Source organism: Acanthochromis polyacanthus, chromosome 7 (assembly GCF_021347895.1).
Source record: "Acanthochromis polyacanthus isolate Apoly-LR-REF ecotype Palm Island chromosome 7, KAUST_Apoly_ChrSc, whole genome shotgun sequence".
NCBI lineage: Eukaryota > Metazoa > Chordata > Actinopteri > Pomacentridae > Acanthochromis > Acanthochromis polyacanthus.
Genome location: NC_067119.1, coordinates 16,607,855 through 16,628,818, shown reverse-complemented (window position 1 = coordinate 16,628,818; position 20,964 = coordinate 16,607,855). Strand labels below are relative to the sequence as shown.

The following is a 20,964-nucleotide window of genomic DNA, read 5'->3' as shown; positions in this document are numbered from 1 at the left end:
TCAACATATGGGGTTGTTTTTTCATATCTTAAACGTTTTCTATCATTTGTATTCAAAAATGACATATTTCACCACAGAAACAGTCCCGTTTTAAAGTATGTCATGCTTTTATTCCATTTTCACTCTCTTTCTGATCTCTCTGTTATGTAGATTTTCCCCAGAATTCTTGTACCAGAACAAAATGATGTTTTCAGAGGTCCAGCAAAAGGCCTGCAGTTTTCTGGAGTTGGCAAAATTGTTTGGGAAAAGTAAGAGATCGCAAAGTGAGCTTACAGCGAACCAACAATCTACACAAGTGTGGGAGCAGATTTTACCTTTAACCTCACACATCTGTTCCTTTATTTTATGAATGGAGTTTTGTGGAACGACAACATAACTCAACTGATTTGTGACACATAGTGAACATATAATGATTGCTTTTATTCTTTTTTTCTAGAATTTTTAGGCTCTTTGGTATTAGAAAGTGACCTATTTAACCATATCTGCTGCAATTTCCAGTGATAATGGGCTCCTGTTTTGAAATAGGAAAACATCATGTGTCCTCTCACTGTTATGATATGCTTAATATTCCATTTTCACTCCCTTTCTGATCTCTCTATAATGTAGACTTTCTCCAGAATTTTTGTATTCGAACAAAATGATGTTTTCTTTTGGATTCCCTTCACATGTCTTGGCATCCTGGCTGCTACTGTGCATCCATTCACAATCAACAAAAGCTCATCTCTATAGCTTCCTCTGTTGGGGAATCTCAAACCCACAAATCTTGGCGCCTGCCAGGATGATAGATGACCATGGCAATGATCCAGCTATAATAATCAAGCTGAGGGGACTTCAGGCTATCTTCTGTGAAAAAAATATGTTTTTTTCCTTTTCTGGATTTTCATATTATTTCATCTGCTGTCCTCAGTGAGCTTGAAGACCAGACTCCTGCAAAACAGTTTATCTGAGGTCAGGGATGCTGCTGGGAGTCCTGGAGACAGACAGATGGGGAGAGGGAGAGAGAAAGTGGGGAGTAAAAGAGGGAGATTTAGTAGGGCCACTTTAACCGTGCGTGCTGCAGTGTCTGAGAGAGTCACCACTCGGGTGTGTTGGATGCACCTGAAGCGGGGTGATCCCTCCTCTCCTCTCCTCCCTCCTTCTCATCACTCCTGACAGAGCAGCGGACAGTCGCCCACAATAAGCGGCTCTGTAGCAGCCTCCGGCTTATCTCATCTCCGCGGATCGCCCCCGGTGCCGACCCGCACCGACTCTCCCCTGCTGGATCATCCTCAATCACAGAAACACAAGGGACAGAGAGGAAGAGAGAGAGATGCTGCCGTGTTTCCACTTTCTTTGCCTTCCAAGGATCTCTCCCACATCTCCTCCCCGGATCTTTGTTTGCGCTCATCGGGCTGCGGCTGCGTAAAGCTCCGGTGAGTACTGATGCTTGCTGTTGTTATCTTTGCGTGTATTTCATTCTTCCTCCTCCTGGTCACCGAGCACATACTTGGGATAGATAAGAAATCCAGTCCGAGAAGAGGAATCGGAGCTACAGAAGGGGGCTGGTTGCGCTTGGTGGACTTTTTTTCTTTCTTCCTCAGACACGGGGCTCTCTGTTTTATTACATGCACTTCAATTTCAGTGTTTTTGTTCTGTCAGAGGGGCGTTTCTGGAGTGAACACACAAAGGCAGCTGCATTAAAGCCACTGTGCAGAGAGGATGCAGCCTTTCCCATCTTAAGTAAAACTGCGTTAACCCTTGTTGGGGAGTAAATAGAGTTTAACAAAAAAATAAGAAGAGGAAGAAGGAAAACACAGCCAGACAGGCTCCTCAGGGACAAAGAGGCAGCTGCACAAAGCCTGAGTACAACAGATGTGCCCTTGTTTACTCATATCTGCTATCACCTACAAATTTATTAACATCACATTGGCTCATAGGAAGTGTAGAGTACAGTGTCATTTAAAAAACAATCTCCAATCAAAAAGATTTTTATTTTCACGGTGATGTTTCCAAGCCTGTTGACTCTGAGATGAAATATGCCCAACTAGGATTTTTTCTAGCCCTACTGCATCAAAAAGCTGCAAATGATTCTTATCTATAATATATTTTCTTGTTGCGTAACCTGAAGAAATGGAGAATAAATGCTCAGAGAGAGTACCAACCGCCATCTCCAGTGGTTATGCATTATTTATAAAGTTACCCCAGCTGCACCTCCCACCCAGCACCACTGTCAATGCTCCCTCTCCTTTCAGTCTCTCTGTTGTCACCTTACATTCTTGCAGCCTCTGACAGTGACACTGAGCCTAACATGATTGCGTTAGTAAGTATCTTGAGGACAGTTCAACACCAACAGCGGTCCAGTTAGTGGGTGTGTGGTGCCCCCCATTTCAAGAAAGAAAGAGGCTTGCAAGAGGAAGAGTTAATGCTCAAGCATGCCCTCAGGCTTTCGATAGCAAAGAGATATGTTGTATGGATTGTTTGAATTCTCACAGCCCAGGTACGTAGGGGTGAGAGAGAGTCCATGCTTTTGTTTCTTACCGCTGTATGACCTTTGTAGGAGCAGAAATGACGGTGGTGCTTGAAAGTTTTCTGTGTCTGGGGTTAAATATGATCTAAAACATCATCATACAAGTTGCATGTAAGTGCTATAAGTAGATAAAAGAAACCTAATTAAATAGAAATAGGTTCTCAGGAGACAAAATTAGTATTCGTGTTCATTTCTTTATTGAAGAAAACGATCCAATATTACTTACAGTATCTGTAAGTGGCCAAAATGTGATACTCTCAGACTGTCACTCAATTTTAAAGTGAAATTAGAGTCAGTTGTCTCCCGTCAATGGGATGGCATTCAGGTGTGAGTGGGCGTCCTGTTTTCTTTAAAGTACAGGCATCGCTCAAATTCTGGTCTTAACAACACACGTCTGGAAGTGTATCATGACACTATCAAAGAAGATTTCTAAGCACCTTAGAAAAAGAATTTCTGATTCTATCAGGCTGGAAAAAAAAAGGATAGAAACCATCTCTACAGTCTAGACCTCACCAATCTACAATCAGACAGATTGTGTACAAGTGGAGGAAATTCAAGATCACTGTTACTGTCCCCAGGACCATCACTGTAAGAGCAAGGCATGTAATAGTCCATAAGATCACAAAGGAGCCCAGGGTAAGTTCTTAGCAACTGCAGGCCTCTCTTACATTAGCTAATTTTAATGTTCTTGAGTCCACCATCAGCAAAATGTTGGTCAACAATGATTTACATGGCAGGGTTGCGAGAAGAAAGTAACTCATCTTCAAACACAGCATTTGCAGTATTCTAAAGATCAAGCAGGAAAGTGTCTTATGGATGGATGAGACCAAAATGGAACTTTTTGGTTTACATGAGAAGCATTAAGAGAGAAAAAAGAAAGGAAAGCACTATATATTCTAGCATAAAGGGCCTTATTTGTGAATCATGGTGGTGGTGGTATCATTGTTTAGGACTATTTTGCTGCATCTGGGCCAGGATACCTCACCATCATCATGAGTTATACCAGTAATTTTTACAGGAATATGTCATGAACTCAATCTGTGGAGAAAGTGGGTCACGCAGCAAGACAGTGACCATAAGCACACAAGTCGTTCTACCAAAGAATGGTTAAAATTAATGCCTAAGTGTTCTGGGATCTTTTTCACAAGTGGGAAAAATAGGAATGTGAATTGAACATATGGTTTGGTGCATATTTAAGCAGACTGTCTTTGTGATGAAGAGGGAGCTGACGATGAAGGGAGAGCTTTCAGTTTTCCAGTTTCAATCCTCACCTATGGTCATGAGCTCTGGATAGTGACTGAAAAAATTGCATCGTGGGTACAAACAGACAGAATGGGTTTCCTACATGGGATGGCTGGGCTCAGCTTTAGAGACTGGGCGAGGAGCTCAAACATTCAGAAGGAGCTCAGTTCCTTCATGTCGAAACAAGCCAGCTGAAGTGGTTCAGGCTTCTAAGTAGGATGCCTCCTGAGTCCTGAGTGCATTTCTTTGGAGGTTTTCCAGGCACACTCAAATGGAAGGAGACCCTGAGGAAGACCCGGAGTTTGCTAGAAGGATTATACATCTCATCTGGCCTTGGAACACCTTGGAATCCTTCAGGAGGAACTGGAAAACATTGCTGGAAAGGAGGATGTGTGGAATGCCCCACTTAGTCTGCTGCCACCACAAGCCGACCTCCGGATAAGTGGAAGAAAATGAATGGGTAGATGGAAAGTCAGTGTTTTGGAATGGCAGAGTCAAAATCCTGAACTTAATCCAAAATAAATGTTGTGGTGGGACCTGAGGTGAGCAGTTCATGTGAGGAAATCCACCAACATCAGATGTGCAGAATTGATCAACAGTAAGAGGAAAATATTTAGCTGCAGTGAAAGCTGCATAAGGAGGTCACACCAGACACTGAAAGCTAAGGCTCACACATTTGCTACACACAAATGTGTAATATTGGATCATTTTCCTCAAAAAATCACACACCAGATACAATATTTTCATGAAATTTGTTTAGCTGGGTTCTCTTCATATAGGTTTTGAACTGTGTGTCAAAATCTGAGGATGTTTTAGACCATATTTATACAGAAATGTAGAAAATTCTAAAGGGTTCACAAACTTCCGAGTACCAGGGTGAAGCTTCAGGTAGATCAAAAAATTCAACGCTAAACCAATGAAAGACTAAAAAGCAGACTTTCCATTGAAGAAAAAAATGTCAAATCGTCTCTCTGCTCTAAAATGTTAACAGCAGATATGAAAACGTCCTTGAATTGACTTTATTATCCTCTCCAAATGAACATGGCTTTGTGTAGATTAGGTTACAGTGTCGTTCTCTGTTATGTAATGGCACCTTTTCTGCAACAGATCCTGTTAACACCCAGGGTCCGTTGCTGTGTAACTTTCAACTTCACCTTCCTTGTCTCTCGGCTGTCTGTTAACCCTGTTTCCTTTTTTTTTCTCCCCAGCAGCAGCCACAGTACCAGCAGATGTGTTGAGTGACCCAGCTAATAGCAATGTCTTCCCATAGAGGCCACGGCTTGATGCTGAAATCCCTACATTCATGAGAAGGCAACAGGAAGCCGATTACTGAGGGATTAAACGCATGTACACATATGCACATGCACACACAGAGGATACAGCAGTTCCAGGATTTGACTGCCATCCATCTGTGGATCTCGCTCTGAATGAACTTGTCTGACTGACTGAGACGCTCTCTGGTATCATGGAAGAAGAGGAGGAGCCCACAGAGTCTCATTGAATTCAAAACACATGACCCCCCACCTCCCTCCTCCTGCCTCACCGTCAAAGGCTTTGACTGCTCGATGAGAAATTATACACTTGTAACAAACAGCCGAGCGTGCAGAAAGAGAGAGGAAGGCAGAGCCTACCATCCGCCTGCTGCTGTCCCATGATGCATCAACACTTGTAAGAGCAGAATCAGCCACACAGAGGGCTGTTTCTATGGATACCCCTGCCCTGGGTTGTATTAATAAGACTCACTGATATTCTGACTATCTGTGCATAAAGAATATACAGAGAGAGATTAGAAGTACATCTTTCAGCAGAATACAGCATAACAAAAAAACTGCAGGAAAGAAAGACATCACTATCAAGTGTCAAGAGGAAGATGTTGAAGGAAAAAATGTCCTATTTTTAACCATGAACTGTAGATGATTTTCCATCACATGCTTAAACATGTGGCCGTGAGATCACTGACTAAACCAAACGTTGGATTTATTTCCACTTGGTTTCATATATTTTGATCCTTTTTGATATTCAGCTCTTTGCTCAGATACTCCTTGTTCTAAAAACATCAAAGATGATGAAAAATTTTAAACCTCGTGTCTTCTCAGTTCAGGACAACATGTGCAAAAGATGGTTGATTTGATAAGGATTGCGCCACACGGGACCAAATGAAGAAGAGAAATGATGCACAAAGAAACTTATTCTTAGGCCTGAGGCAAACATTTTCTATTCTTGCAATACTGAGTGTAGCTCAAAATTCAGCACAGGCCTTTCTTGATAAAATAATCCCATTTGTGGGCCTGTAGAATTGCCACCATTTTCCACAACGCTAGAGTTTTATCAATAAGAATAAAAAGACATCTACATGCAGCAGCTACCTAAAGAAATGTCAGGTCTGTACTCACCAGCAAGATGTAATATTATGTGCATAAAAGAACACAAAGAACATTGTTAATCTACAGATTAAATCCATCAACCTGTACCAGCCTACCTGGAATCTGTCTATCGCCATCCCTAATACCTCGACACGGAACAGTCATGGCCAGACAGGACACCCCTCTCTTTCTCCACGGCTTTGACCTCAGTGGTCACTTTGTTGACCCTCGACCACTCGGCACAGGTGTCACTGGCCTGGTCCTGTCAGCTGTGGACCAGCGAACTGGACAGCGTGTAGCAATTAAAAAGTTGGTGATGCGAGATGCTGTGACGGTGAAACACGCCCTGCGGGAAGTAAAAATCACCCGCCGACTGCACCATGAGAATGTGGTGCGGGTCCACGAGGTTTTAGCACCGCATGGACGACCGCTTCCCCGAGATCCAACCCAGCTCAGTGCCCTGTACATCGTCCAGGAGTGCATGGAGACGGATCTGGCTCGACTGCTAGAGCAAGGACCACTACCCACAGGTATGGGGGAGAAAAAAAAGAGAAAATAGAAAATTCAACCTATGAATGAGCACAAAATAATACAGAAATTACACATTTGGACAATATGAAGTCCAGTTGATTAAACAGTCTCATTTCAAAGTCTACCTAAAGTCATGCAAGAGCTACAAACAACAGTTAGAAATACGATGTGATCAGGAACTACTAGCTGGATCTTGAGGTGAGCCTGTTTTATTAACTGAAAGGTCAAGAACTAACTTAAAGTCAGTTTAAATCAAAGTATATCACTACACTGCTGCTATGATGCTTCACACTGAAACACTAACAGTCTATTTTGTTACTTCACTGCTAGCTTTGGTTAAATTGTGATTTACAGGATTAAGGATCAGTCATTTTAAGCTGTGGTTAATCAAGACTGTGATAAAATATCAAGTTTTCAACATCTGAAAGCTTAAGTTTGCTCAAACTCTGTCAATATATATATTATAACTTTAACAATTTGCTTGTTTTTCAGTAAAATACTGTCAATTATAAAGGATTAGAGAGTGACTTGTATGTCCACAAGTCGCATGTCCGAAGTTAACACTAGAATTGGACTTAAATAAGCTTGTCCATTTATGTGTTGATAGTTTGACAGGTAACATGTTGAAAAAACAGTCAATTTGAAATGTATTGAGGTGATTTATAAATATGCAGTATTTTATATTGTAATTGTAATTACACTGGTGCATTGGAGTGTGTCGTGATATCACATTTTTGCCCTTGAACAGGTCACGCTACTCTGCTGTTTTACCAGCTGCTGAGGGGACTCAAGTTCATTCACTCAGCCAACGTCCTGCACAGAGACCTGAAGCCTGCCAACATATTCATCAACATGGACCAACTGCTGCTCAAGATCGGAGACTTTGGGTTGGCCAGAATAGTCGACCCTCATTACTCCCATAAGGTGAGCGTGACATAGCCACACACACATACACACACAAACACATGTAGAGAGTGGAATCTGTCTGCATGGAAATATGTTTCCATTAGGCCTACTGTGAAGTTATATACATTCTCTGCAGTCTTTTAAATGTCCACTATTAACAATAATCTTATTTATCTTTTATTGAAATGACAAATGTGATGTTTGGATTGATCGTGCATACATTCTGGTTGTTGGATGGGTTTTTTTAAACACTCATCTGCCAGAAAAACACTTTGATGACCACGCATGACAAGTAAGCAGGAGTTGTACCCATGCTCAGACATTTCCAGCTGTAACCTAATTACTCTTACTAATCTTTTTTGGGGCATGTAACTGCTTCCGAAGTGCCAAGTTTTATTTTGACTAGGGGCCAGTAAAACCCTGTGATCATTATTCCCCTTTGGGCTGTGCTGTCTTTACAAGTTTCATGTTAATTACATAAATCTATAATCTTCACTGGACAGGCCAGCGTGACCGTCTCTGTGGTATTGGCTGCATCGATTTTGCCTTGTTTAAAAATGGCACTTTTTCTTCTGTGCACATTAATCATTCTATAAATATTCAAGTCAGCAAAGATGGGGAGGATTTTTCAGCCCTCTCATTGCTCCAGAGGACTGCATGCAATTCTGCCGCTGATGAATGATTCCAGAGAGAGTATTGTTGTATTAAATATTATCTCTCTTCCATCGCATTGAGGTGCAGCTGTTATTAAGGAGGAAACAACCCCTGAAGCCCCGGTCCTATGTGATTATTAAACAGCAGTGAACAAACCCTGGTTCTGTGTCGCAATGGATACACTATAGGTGGTTGCACAAGAATCATCCTATTGAGAATCAGTAGAGTGAACATACTGTATGCTCTGTTGAGTTCACATTTCAAAATCTGTCTGTAAGATCTCCTTTTAGTGTGAAGCATCTCAGGTGTCATTTTTAATCATCACAAGTTGAGTTCTGCTTATTATAAGTACACAGGCTAACAAAAATCTTCCCCTTTGATAAGAGTGTAACTGCTACACCTCCTTGTACATGTTTCAACTACAGTGCAGCCAAGTTTTTTTTCTTATTATTGGTATTAATGGCTTCTCTGATTACACATCTCCAATGTCTGATGTTGCCGAGCATTGTCCTTCACAATGGGCTTCCTCTTCGCACCAAACCCTGCTATTAACTTCTTCCCAGACCTGGAGTTTTGTGCTAATCAAACACTGTGATTAGCCTGTCCACTGCATAAAAAGACTTCTGAGAGATTAATGTGACAATTTACCCTTCCATTGTTCTGCTTCATTATGTGCAACGAACGATCCCCCAGCAATACTGTAACACTAGCAGGACTGGATGTGTGTGTGTGTGTTTGTGATTGTGTGTTTTCGAGGTCCGTGCATGTGAAGAGGAGCTCTGGTGAAAGGCGATCTTTGTCAGCCAAGGAACACAGGACTGGGGATCAGCTGGGTGCAGACACAGGGGTGCGTTCGGAGGGGAGGACAGGGGGGAGGGAAAGAAGAGGAGGGAGGTGGAAGAACAGATGAGGAGCAGGGGTGAGTCATGAAAGGCTGAGAGAAGGAGAGGTGAGAAGTGCAAAAGCAGAGGCAGGGAGGAACAAGAGAAAAAGTGCAAAGAGGAAAACAAGGCGAAAAAAATGTATCAGTTAGAGAGAAAAAGTGAACGAGGTTAAGACAGCCTGGTTCCATATAAGACAGAAGAAACAAGGTTTACTTTGTGTAGATAGATAGATAGCTGCTGTGTTTGTTTGTCAGCAGAACATCAGCTCGTCATTGTTGTTATTATATTATCACAGTTATATGTGTGTGGCTCTTGGTAAAATGTGTGTAAGATGATGCCGGGCTATTTGTGATGCAGTTTTGACACCAAAGCAGATGCCTGCAGTGAATGTGATAGCATCCTCTCTCTTATTTAATAATGCAATGCAAAAGCACTGCTTTTTCAAGCAGTTAGTGTTAATGGACGTGGGCAGTACTGACTTCAGCTGGATGGAAATTCACAAACAGTATTAGCTTTCATTTTTGGGCTGTTAAACGAAACTAGTGGCACGGTTTTTATGTCTCATTTACGCTGCTTTCAAATAGGCTCTTTGCATCACGTTTGACCGTAATCAGATTTTATATTATGGCTTGCTTGACACCAAAATTGGCTAGTTAAGAGTCCTTCCTATCAAAGAATTCCCCTCTCTTCAATTATCTGTAATTGCTTCAAAGAAAAAAAAAACTCCCTCCCACCTTTTCTTTGTATGGTTCACGTGGTATCACACGGACTTCATCTGAACACTGCGACTCTGCAGCGCAGTGAAAACGAGGTTGTTTGACGAGCTGTCTAGAAGTGCACTTCTGACTACACAGACAAACATTTACTCAGGCGAGGAGAGATGACAGAGGGGGCTGAGGGGAGCAAGGAGGAAAACAGAGGCAGAAAAACATGATTTGCAATGTTGTTTACAGTCTACACCGGCAGGAACTTGGTGCTTCTCTGAGTGTGTATGTGTGAGTGTCACCTGCTGAGGCAGCGCTGGATCTGCCCAGAAATTATTCATGACCTGGATGAAGGACAGAGAAGAAGAAGGAGGAGAGGACAGGTGAATAAGGACAGAGAGTTTGAACAGTGAATGGCAAGAAAAGAAAGAGGGAAGAAGCGGGTGAGAGAGGAGGTGAGGAGAGCAATGTGAGAAATTAAAAAAAGAGCAAGATGGGGTGAAGTGTGAAGGAAGGACGATGGAGAGGGGGAACAGTCAAAGCTAAGGATGACGTAGAGAAACAGTGAGGTGGGGTGAACAGATAGAAAGGAAAGTGGGAGGTGAAGAGAGCAAGAAGAAGGTCGAGAGGGAAGAAGAGAAGGAATCAAGGAGTCCAGACACCCAATAGGCCTTTTATATTGATGGATAGCTGTGACACAAAAGGCTGAACAGTGTGTCAGTAGAGTTGCAAAATAAAATCTAGGACCAAATCTACACATTGTTTTGCTCGACACTCCTGCTGAAACACTCCTTAAAAGTCACCATCTCTAATGTTTGCTATGAAGCAGAAAGGAGGGCTCGGATGTGCAGAATGATCAGCAAAGACGGGACAGAGGGCCAGATAGACAGAAGACTAAAGTGAGAATAGTATGTTAGAGAGTGTATGTTTGTCAGACGATCACAGAGCACTCAGCATCAGTTTCTGTTCTGTTATCTGCTGCCACACAGATGAGAGCGAGCAGTGATGAGGGAGGCATGGAGGGGAAGGAGAGGCTGAGAGTAAGGTCTACTGAAGGCAGAGCAGGCATGGAGAGATGGGGAGCAGAGATAAAATAATAAAAGGAGTAGATAAGGGACACATGATGGAGGAGTAAAGAGGAAAGGAATGAGCAGGAAGCTCAATGAGGCATTTTGACATGTAAAATCCCCTCAACCAGGCTGAATTGTACTGAGGCGTTCACTGCTAAAGGTCATGAATAAGTGGGGGCCTTTGCATGGGTGGGCCACAATGAATAAACACTCATGCCCAGAACCTGCTGATCAAGAAGCATTTTTTTCTTCTCCTTTTTCTTATTTGCCTGCTTCAAAGATAAGGAAGGCAGTCACTTTTCGGCTGTGTAGTAAAAATGTAAAACCACTTCGGGACAGACCTAAAACATAATCTCGAGAGGGCCATGCCCTGCTTAGTGTTATGTTCCGCTGGTGTTACAGCGAGCTCTTGATAATTTAACGGGTGTGAAAAAGCTCACAGTGCAGTTTCTGACATCCATTTTCAGCGTGATAACTCATCTGGATCGGGATTAAGTTCATACTTCCTATATGGCGTGACCCTAAATGGAGTTAACTCTGCAAGAAGTATCAGACAGAGAGGAAGGGAGGTAAATGGTGGGATGGAAAATGGAAATATCTGACTTTATGAGAGGGATGAGGCAGCCAGGTTGGAGGAGGGAGGGTTAAAGAGATGAAAGAAAGGAGGCAGATTAGACACTTCAACCCATGTCTCTTCCTGGAGGCATCCTATAAAATTGCACTTCAGAAAAAAAGGTGCATTTTATTTGTGCAATGTCTGTCATTTTGAACTATACCGAAAAACAAATCTGCCATCAGCTGCCAAGACATCTAAACATGTGAGAGAATTATGAGCAACCTTTGTTCTGCAGACTATAGTCTTCTGATATCAGGACTGTCAAGAAGTTCAGTAGCCCGGGGCAGCAAAGTTTGGCTCAAGAGACAAGCAAGGAAAAGAAAAGACGTATCATGTAGAAAGTGCAGGTATTTTGAGAGTTTGCAAGGTTTGGGTAGGAGAGGTAGAGTGAAATAAGAGAGCATTAATGATAGCAACAGACAAAAACATCTCATAATCACTACATCTGGTTTGTATGGGGATGCATTCACCTGTGGCCCATCTCCGTGTGTAGCATCATTGTTATGCACAAGATGAACATTTACCAAAGGCAGAGGACCCTAACGAGAACACAAATGTTGTTACACAGCAGAGCATCAAAGACTTGGGGAAACTCAGTAGCCTGACTTCAGGAGGAGATGTGAGAATGTTTCCTACTGCAGAGCGTATCAAGAGGCCAGTTTCCAGCATGTAGCTGACAGAAAAATGATGAAGTCTTTGTGCATGTAAATCAAACTATCCCTTGTGAGCTCAAGTTTCCTTTTATAGCAGACGCTTCCACTGCACCAGAAATAACTGAACACAAACTGCCGACTGGATGCATGGAAAATGAGTAACACCTTATGCAGACTTACAAGTTATACCTGATAACAGTTCAATCTGTTGCATGCTCTTTATTATTATCACTGCAGTATATCCTCTTGCTCTGTCTTTTAAGCTTTCTGTTTTTCCTCTCACTCACGCCCTATTTTTATCTAATTCACTTACTTCTCCAGGGCTATCTGTCCGAGGGCTTGGTAACTAAGTGGTACTGCTCCCCCCGACTGCTCCTCTCCCCCAACAATTACACCAAGGCCATAGACATGTGGGCTGCCGGCTGCATACTGGCTGAGATGCTCACTGGACGCATGCTGTTTGCAGGTACCTCTGCTGCTTGTCATGCAGTCTAGATGAAACAAAATGATCACTAATAGGATGCCATAATGAAATACGATCATATTTTAATATCCAGGAACATTTTTTTTTTTTGCTGAAAGTGCTGCCAGATGTAGCTTGTTCCATGAATGCAAAAATAAACATGTCATTTTTTTAGGACACGCTTAGTAGTCTCGGACATCCCTTCTGTCACTGTCTGCAGCATTGCAGCAAAATGAAAAGTATAAGAAAGTGACACCAGACCAATAGTAACCACCAGTCTGAATGCGTTCAAGGCTCAATGCAGTGGGACATATTTAGTGTCTTTTTTTGTTAGTTTTTACCAGCAGAGATGCAGAAAATGGGCTTAAAGATTGCATCACAGAAGCGGTGGCACCCGCTCAAAGTGAAGGAGTTTTTCTTCCCAGAGTGTCCTCCACCAAAGACACTTTACTCTCTTTTTGCAGGCTACTTCTTTGCCTGACCAGAATAACAATGATGACAGAGAAGTTCTCACTGTTTGAAGCAGATGTAGCTCCTCCTGACAGGCTCGTTTGACCTCCAGTAGCCCTCTGCTCCACAGGGCAGCCATCGCAAACTCAATGGCGTCATCTGTTCTCTGTTGTCCCTGCGTGCTCAAATATCACACTTTAGGTGTTAGGGATATTTCCTTTGCCTTTCACTTGACCAACAGAATATAGTGGAATGACATTATATTTTTGTTTATCAGAGGGGAAACAATGTCATCCAAACATATTATTACCACTGCTTGCTTGTTTCTTGGAGTGATGAATGTGTTGACATAGCACCACCTGCTGGTGATCGTTAGCTAGATGGAGACATTTAAAGGACAAATTCGCACTGTGTCACATGGGTGGAAAAATGATGCTGCACTTCTGTCTGTGACCTGCAAACGTCACACTTCTAGCTGCATCACGGTCAGTAAAAGTATTCAGGCTGGCTGTTCAATGTATTAAGTCTCCATCAGTTGGCAAAGGTAAAATGCACTTTGTGAACTTTCACCAGAGATAACAGCATCTGATTCCTACCTGTTTATGTTCTACCGACAAAAAAACTCATCAAGATTATTAAGTTTAGAAAGATTTAACATTGCGATTGGGCCTTGTTGGTGTACATACCTGCTAGTGCAAGAAAGATGAAGGATTTTTCCATCAGTTTCAGTGTGAAAAGAAGAACAATATGCCTGAAACCCTTATTGTTATTGAAAAGGGAGAAAATAAGGAAATTGCAAAAGGATTTTTTTTAGTAATTTTAAGCAACACAATTAAAATTTAAATCACTGATACAATACTTTAAATAATACAATACTGCATTATTTTTCACCAAAGATTTTTTTATTAGTTGACTCCAAAAAGTCCAGCCTATCTGTATAATTTTAATTGAATCTCCCTACCTTGTATGTCTTTCGTTTGAAAGTTCACACTTGTTTGGTCCTTACTGGTCACATTTTTAGTTATTTTTTGCTTATGTAACTGATCCTTTGTATCTTCTCTGCTTGTACCTGATTGGTCGCTTTTTTCCCCTCTCTCAGGAGCTCATGAGCTAGAGCAGATGCAGCTGATTCTGAACTCAGTGCCCGTGCTGAGAGAGGAGGACAGGCAGGATCTGCTACAGGTGACGCCTCAGTGGCTGCTGCAATCCTTATGCCTGCAGTCCAGTTGTTAACATGGGGTCAGGATGTGTTTGCTGCTTTCTATTGTGCACAGAAGTATTTCCAACATGGCTATGTTTAATTTGAATCTGTTTTAATGCAGGAATTACATGAATTAGAGTACATTGAATATGCTAAAGAAATGTACCAAAAAAAGAAAAATAATCACAACAGGAGTGTAATATTTTAACCCTGCTTTCCCAGGTGATGCCTTCATATGTCAGTCATGGATGGAGAGTCAAGAAACCCTTTTCTGAGCGGCTGCCTGAAGTGGATGCTCAGGGTGAGCAGAGGGAATTGAGTGGTGGGACAAAAGGGAAGGTCAAACAGACTAAAATAGAATAGAGACAAAAGTGACAGAGTTGTGAAGGGGAAAAAAAACAGTGACAGAACACACAGCTCATCTGGCCCGTGACAGATGATTGAGTAGAGTGTAGATGTCTGGAAGTCTAACACATCTAATCTACTCTTGAAAGGAGGATTAATTTATTTCTTAACAAGAACACACTTATCATTTCATCTCCTTCTTTTTCTTCTCCTCCAAGCTGTGGACTTCCTTGAGCGTATCTTGACTTTTAACCCCATGGATCGCCTGACAGCTGAAGCCGCTCTCTCGCACCCCTTCCTGCAGCACTACTCCTGTCCAGAGGATGAGCCCACCTCATCGCATCCGTTCCGCATTGAGGACGAGCTGGAGGACAGCCTCATCACTGAGCAGAGCCTCAGCAACAGCAACAGTCAAGCCTCCAGCATCCACTGGGACAGGTTTAAAGCTTTTTTTTTTATACACTAGTGGTCTATTAAGGTGATTTTTGTATTAATTTTTGATGTGTTTCTAATTTACAGGCAGACAGTGACATTTCCAATAAAGAATCTGGTCTATTTTGTTAAATTCACATGAAATTAACAAACAGCCACTTGTATCTAAATGCAACAGTCTGCAGTTACTGAAGACAATTCTCAGCTGTGCTGTTTTAAAGTTAAATGCTATAACTATACTTTTGTTTATACATCATAGCGCAAAGTATTTACTTGCGATTTCAGGCTAATCCACAGTCCTCTTGGAGATGTTGTCACACAGTATATTTATACTGGAAATACATCTTAGGAGATTTCTCTTTGGTTGCAGTCGTGCTAAACTGCATGTAATCGAAGGTTTTAGAAGACTTAATTGCATACTAAGATAATTCAAACATCCATCTGTTAGATAAGTGGGGACACCCTAGACAGATTGCTAATCTATCGCAGGGCTAAGGCAACTTAGAGTTACTAGTTTTACTGTAAAAAAACATAATTTAATCTATCAATTATTTTTTATGACTGTAAAGTGTCTTTTAATCATTTCAGATTGCCACTTTTCCATCGTTCGGCTAGTTAGACTATGCTATAGATTAAATCAAAGTGGAAATAGCAGTTGAAGCAGAACAGTGACAGTAATGAGACTTGACACTAGAGCGAAGAGTTAAAATTCCCCCTGGATATCAGCATTTTCTATACCATAGTGGCACTGGAATACATTATTGCATAACATGGTTAACACAGATTTCATGTGTGTGTTTCTGCAGGTATGAGAACAGTTTGTCAACAGATATGTGCTGGCAGCAATCGGGTGGAAAGTGTCGCTGCATGCGTCCTGGCCACGTTACCTCTGACCTGGGAGACACTACAGAGGAAGAAGAGGTGCAGAGGGACCCCCGGGCCACTTCCACATCACTGCTAGAGGAGGCTCAGGTTGAATATGCTTTGTCCTTTTGCTCCACGCTGACTGATTTACACTTGAGTATATTCATTATCTTGATTTAATGACATGCAAAGAAGGCGGTTAAATTGATTAGGTTAAAAGGTGCATAAATTAGCTCATGGCTGAGAATTCTATTGGAAGTGATAGTGTTTTAAAACATAGCTACATTTCTTATAATCTTATCGTTTCCTGTGCAAACACATCACTCCTCTTCAGCGAAAAATCGTGTTACAATTGATTTTCCCTGAAGCATTTCATTTGTTTCACCACCTGCTATTTGGCAAAAATGAAAGCTTCATTAAATAGAAAATTGTCACATTTGTCACTTGTTTTTTTTCATCTTCGCTTTAAATTGTCCTGCATGTTTCTTGCAGCATCAGACTGTAGATACACCATGTCTGTATTTACAGTGTCTTTATATTGTCTAATTTTATTAGTGTTAATCCAGCATATGAAGGATATTTAGTAACAGATTAGAAGCAGTTCAACACACAATAAAACTGCAATTATCTGCTCTTTTATCTACCTCATTTGCCACCCTCTTCCTCCCTTGTCTTTTGCAGGTTGACCCACGCAAATATTCCCACAGCAGCTCAGCTGAACGCTTCCTGGAAAACTCTCACTCCTCGCTGGACCGGGTCTGTGGTTTGGGCTACGGGGAGCTGGACTGTGGTCGCTCCTGTGACTATAAAGTGGGCTCTCCTTCATATCTGGATAAAATTGCCTGGCGGGAGGGAAAGCCACAGCACTACTCAGAGCCGAAGCTGATCTTGGATCTGTCTCACTGGAAGCGTAACACCAACAGCCACCCTGTGCCTGCTGAGCCTATCGGTGGCAGCATGGAGGACCTGGGAGAGATGAAGGAGGAGGAAGCAGAAGAGGAAGAAGAGGAGGAGACGGGGGATTTATTCAAGGAAATCTCTCGCTGGGTGGAGAGCACCCAGTCTCGGCTGCACTCACCCAGTCCAAGTCCTTCCTTGGAGCAACGTTCACCCTCCTACTACACCTCATCTCCCCCTCTTCCTCTCTCTCCTACTGACCTCCCCACTCCAGTCTTCCACTATACAGACGTTGTGAGGCAACCATCGACTGAATACGATGAAGGCAGATTAAGCCCATTTCCCCCTATCACATCCTCCCCTATCCTCCTCCCCTCACTTCTCCCTTCATCTCCCACATCTCTATTTCCTCCTCAGTCACCTCAAACAGTGTCACCCCCCACCACGCCACATTTGCCTCCACTAGAGTCTCAACCCCTTTCCTCTACTTCTTCTGTTTCTCAGTCAGTAAATGCTGACTCCATGGAATCTCTTCCTGTCAAGCAAAAAGAGCGTCTGTTTGATCTGGATGTGTTCATATCCCGAGCGCTGAAACTGTGCAGGCAGAATAAAGAGAAAACAAACGGGAGGAAAGGGAAAGAGGCAGGGTGGATGGAAGAAAGCAAACAGCCAAACATTAACCGAAAGGTACCCAGGCTTCCAGAGCACAGGACTCCCCCGCCACCAACTCCCAACTCTTGATGCTGAATTTCAGTTTCAGCTTCACTGCAGTATAGTGTCATAAATGGGTAGCACTTCCAAATGCTAATAGTGCTTTACATAGTGAGGGGTGTCCATGGTTGATTATGCTGCTTAAACATTAGACCATAGTGTTAGCAGCTTTTGTCTTTCTGGTACTACTGCAATGGCACACTACTCGCTGTGACAATTAAAAAACCCTCACTTCAACAAGCAATCTTGCAGCTTTGCCATGAGATGTTCTCAGGCAATAAGAGGTCAGAAAGCATTTGGGTTAAATATAAATAACCTGCATGCTTTGCATTGCAAATATCAAAGATTTATCCGGCATCAGCAGATTTATCAACAATCAGTTATTTCATGTTTTTGGCAATTGTTGTTTGATGAGATTTGGCAGCGACTTCTTGTGTGACATAAACACATGCAAATGACAGAGAGGGAACAGTCAGCTCCTGACATCCAGGCTAATACTATCTGCCACTGGAGAGAGCTCACTTGGTGAATTTTAGTTTTGTTTTAAATGGTAAATGGTCTGTATTTATATAGCGCTTTACTATACCTGCAAGGTAACCAAAGCGCTTTACAAGATACTTCACATTCACCCATTCACACACTGATGGCGGAAGCTGCCATGCAAGGCGCTAACCACAACCCATCAGGAGCAATTCGGGGTTAGGTGTCTTGCTCAGGGACACCTTGAGCATGGCGGGGCGAGGATCGAACCGGCAACCCTTTGGTTGCAAGACGGCCACTCTACCCACTGAGCCATGCCGCCCCTTTTAAACTTGTTCTGCTGTACAAGGTCCTTTATTGTGTGTCAGTCAGTCAGTAAATTTTCAATATGTCAGACAGTCTTCCAAAGGTGATGTTCACCAAACAATGACAGTGACGCAGGAAATGCTTTTTCCAAGAATCTCTGAATGTATTATCTGAAAAATTATCAGTCATGTTATACTACATGGACACTTTTAACGGTTTTATTTTTTACTGTTTTAACACTCCCACAATGACTCAATGAATTTCGTCACACTACTAAAGTTCTGTAAATTTGTATAAGATTGTTGTCATATTTAATTCTATAGTATTTTTCTCAAGATTTATAATGATATTCTCATTTCTCAAATAATCACGTATTCTTTGTTAAATTTGAGGGCCCACATTCATGTTAATTTGGAGGCTTGTATTTCGTTTGAATGTGGAATGCTCTATGGTAGTAATGTATGGTTATTTAGCCAACTTTCCTCTTGTTTTGTTTTAAATACCTTCTTGTCTGCCTAATGAACCAAACCAGGTCAATATACGATGCTCTGTGTATGAGATGGCCTCATATGTTCTACATTATCCTCACCTAACCATTAGCCATCAAAGCTTTAATGCAAACAAAGGTAGCCTATATTTTGGTGAATGTAGATCCTTTACAACCTTTATAGAAAATGATTTGTACTCAGAACTTCTCAGTGCTAATCACTAAACATAATACTATGGAATGATAAGAAATAAAACCTATATTTTTAAATACTTTTCTGTCCAGCATGCTAGGCAGTAGGCCCTTATAATGTTATTAACAATATTTTGGCATTTGATGTCTTAAGGTAGCTGGAGCGGGTAATAGATTCAGTCAGGTGTACAGTAAGTGATTAGCAGATGTTGGCTTGAGCCTCATAGTTTCTCAGTGGAGTGCATCTGATGTTCACTGCAATTTTAGAACTGGAAAAGCTATTAGTGAGCATATAGAAAAAGCATTAAAGATATTCTGCGGATCTAGTGCCAAAAATAAGACATTTGAATTAATGGTTCTATTCTGTAGACAGAATCCCACCATCCCCGTTAATACTGTTTGAAAAGTAATGCTCTGATGTGAGTTTACCATAGACTGTATGTCGACTGTTAGCTGTACGTGTACACTGGAGTCCAGGTATAGGGAGTATGAGAGGCAAAATACAGAGATATTTAAAAACACACTGCCAGCAACACAATAGAGTAAGAATGATTTATCACCTTTCAGTCAAGCATCTGATACCCATCTGACTAAACAAAATGATACTCAGTCAGAAATAAATGTTTCATGGCTTCTAAAATTAATTTGAATTGTATTCATATAATACATACAAGCTGAGCACTGCTCAAAGTTATGTTTTCAAATGGTTTTGCAGCTCCTACCTGTTGATGCACATACAAAGTTGCTCTAAAACTGTTGATTTGCATAATATCTGCACCTGTAATACAATGCTGTAGCCAACACCCAAAGGTTGTAAGCAATTCTTCACTTGCACAACATAGTATGACTTCCACAGAACCAAGCCATACATGAGAATTGCCAACAGTACAACCGCAGCAAAGTCAGGTATATTTGTTTATAATCACAGTGAAGCACATGTAGTGTTACTAGCACATTTAGAAATACGGGATTTCTTTAGCTACAACTGGAACATAAACCTCCATTATGTGCATTTTTGGCGATAATATGCTTTTTTGCTATGAAACATGCCTGAACTGGATTGCTGGACTAACTGAAAGAAGTGTTCTGTTTAAAAAAAGTACAATCTGCCCATCATATTGATCCAGAGAAGTCAGATATTGATTATAGATATTGATAATAATTTTGCTGCAGGCCAACTAATTCAAATAAATTTGATTTTTAACTTATACAGGTCTAATGATCACATTTTGCAGTATACTATTTCTTCTGCAGGTAAACTAAGCCAGCAATAACATCATTGACAAGTAACACAAACACACTGTAACACGCGTGGTTGCTGAGCCGTACTCATTCTTTTAAGTGTGTAAAGCAATGTAGAAAATGTGCCTCAGTACACCTCAATGCTTCCAGCTTGCTGAATGTAACATATTCCCTCCTCTCTGCATGGCTATTCAAATAGCTTCAGTGTTGTTGTTTTTATTACATGTCACTTTGTGAAACAGTCAGATTTCTGTGGGCTCTTATTTCTTTTGTACTCATGCAGCGAGGCCTCAGATTTCACATGAGAAAAGCTGTTTAAGTTTTTAATGCTCAATCTCAATAGTAACTCTTTTTTTGGAATTTCTGTTTTTGCTGAAAAATTAATAAAACAATCCTGAAACTACTATTTGTCATATTTTAGTGCATTGCCATAGATAGGTAAAGGTATCAATTAAAGGTAAATATATACATAGAGAGAGATACACATTGTTTTAATCAGTCATTTAAGGATATTCCACATTTGATCATTACTCAGTAAATTTTACAAAGCACATTTAGATAGCAATACATTATGGGAGTTTATAGTCTACACACAAATTACAACACAAATAAGAAATATGCTAAAAAATAACTGCTATTGTACTATTATACTGTACTATTCTATCATCCACGACAAGATAACTAATTCGTAGTTATAAAACGCTTAAGCTTAACCTGTTCAAATGATTCTATTGATTGAATCAGAATATTTACCGTAATTATAGC

At 41.3% G+C, this 20,964-nt stretch overlaps 1 protein-coding gene across 2 annotated transcripts; it reads left to right on the top strand.

Moving 5' to 3' along the window:
- Positions 1 to 976: 976 nt before the first annotated feature.
- Positions 977 to 20,602, top strand: mapk4 (mitogen-activated protein kinase 4). 2 transcript variants are annotated; one of them, XM_022197283.2, is made up of 9 exons: positions 977 to 1,412; positions 4,960 to 6,641; positions 7,391 to 7,566; positions 12,451 to 12,595; positions 14,142 to 14,224; positions 14,466 to 14,544; positions 14,807 to 15,026; positions 15,827 to 15,992; positions 16,566 to 20,602. In XM_022197283.2, the coding sequence occupies exons 2-9, from the start codon at positions 6,275 to 6,277 to the stop codon at positions 17,520 to 17,522; spliced, it is 2,193 nt and encodes a 730-aa protein (XP_022052975.1). In that variant the 5' UTR covers positions 977 to 1,412; positions 4,960 to 6,274; the 3' UTR covers positions 17,523 to 20,602. The 2 variants fall into 2 exon arrangements, with proteins under 2 accessions (XP_022052975.1, XP_022052976.1); XM_022197284.2 differs by having other exon boundaries at positions 4,957 to 6,641.
- The last annotated feature ends 362 nt before the right edge of the window (positions 20,603 to 20,964 follow it).

Coding starts and splice junctions, on each gene's coding strand:
- mapk4 (XM_022197283.2), top strand. CDS start 6,275: ATGGCCAGACAGGACACCCCTCTCTTTCTCCACGGCTTTGACCTCAGT. Junction 12,596..14,141: donor TGGACGCATGCTGTTTGCAG/GTACCTCTGCTG, acceptor CCCCTCTCTCAG/GAGCTCATGAGCTAGAGCAG. Junction 15,993..16,565: donor CACTGCTAGAGGAGGCTCAG/GTTGAATATGCT, acceptor TGTCTTTTGCAG/GTTGACCCACGCAAATATTC.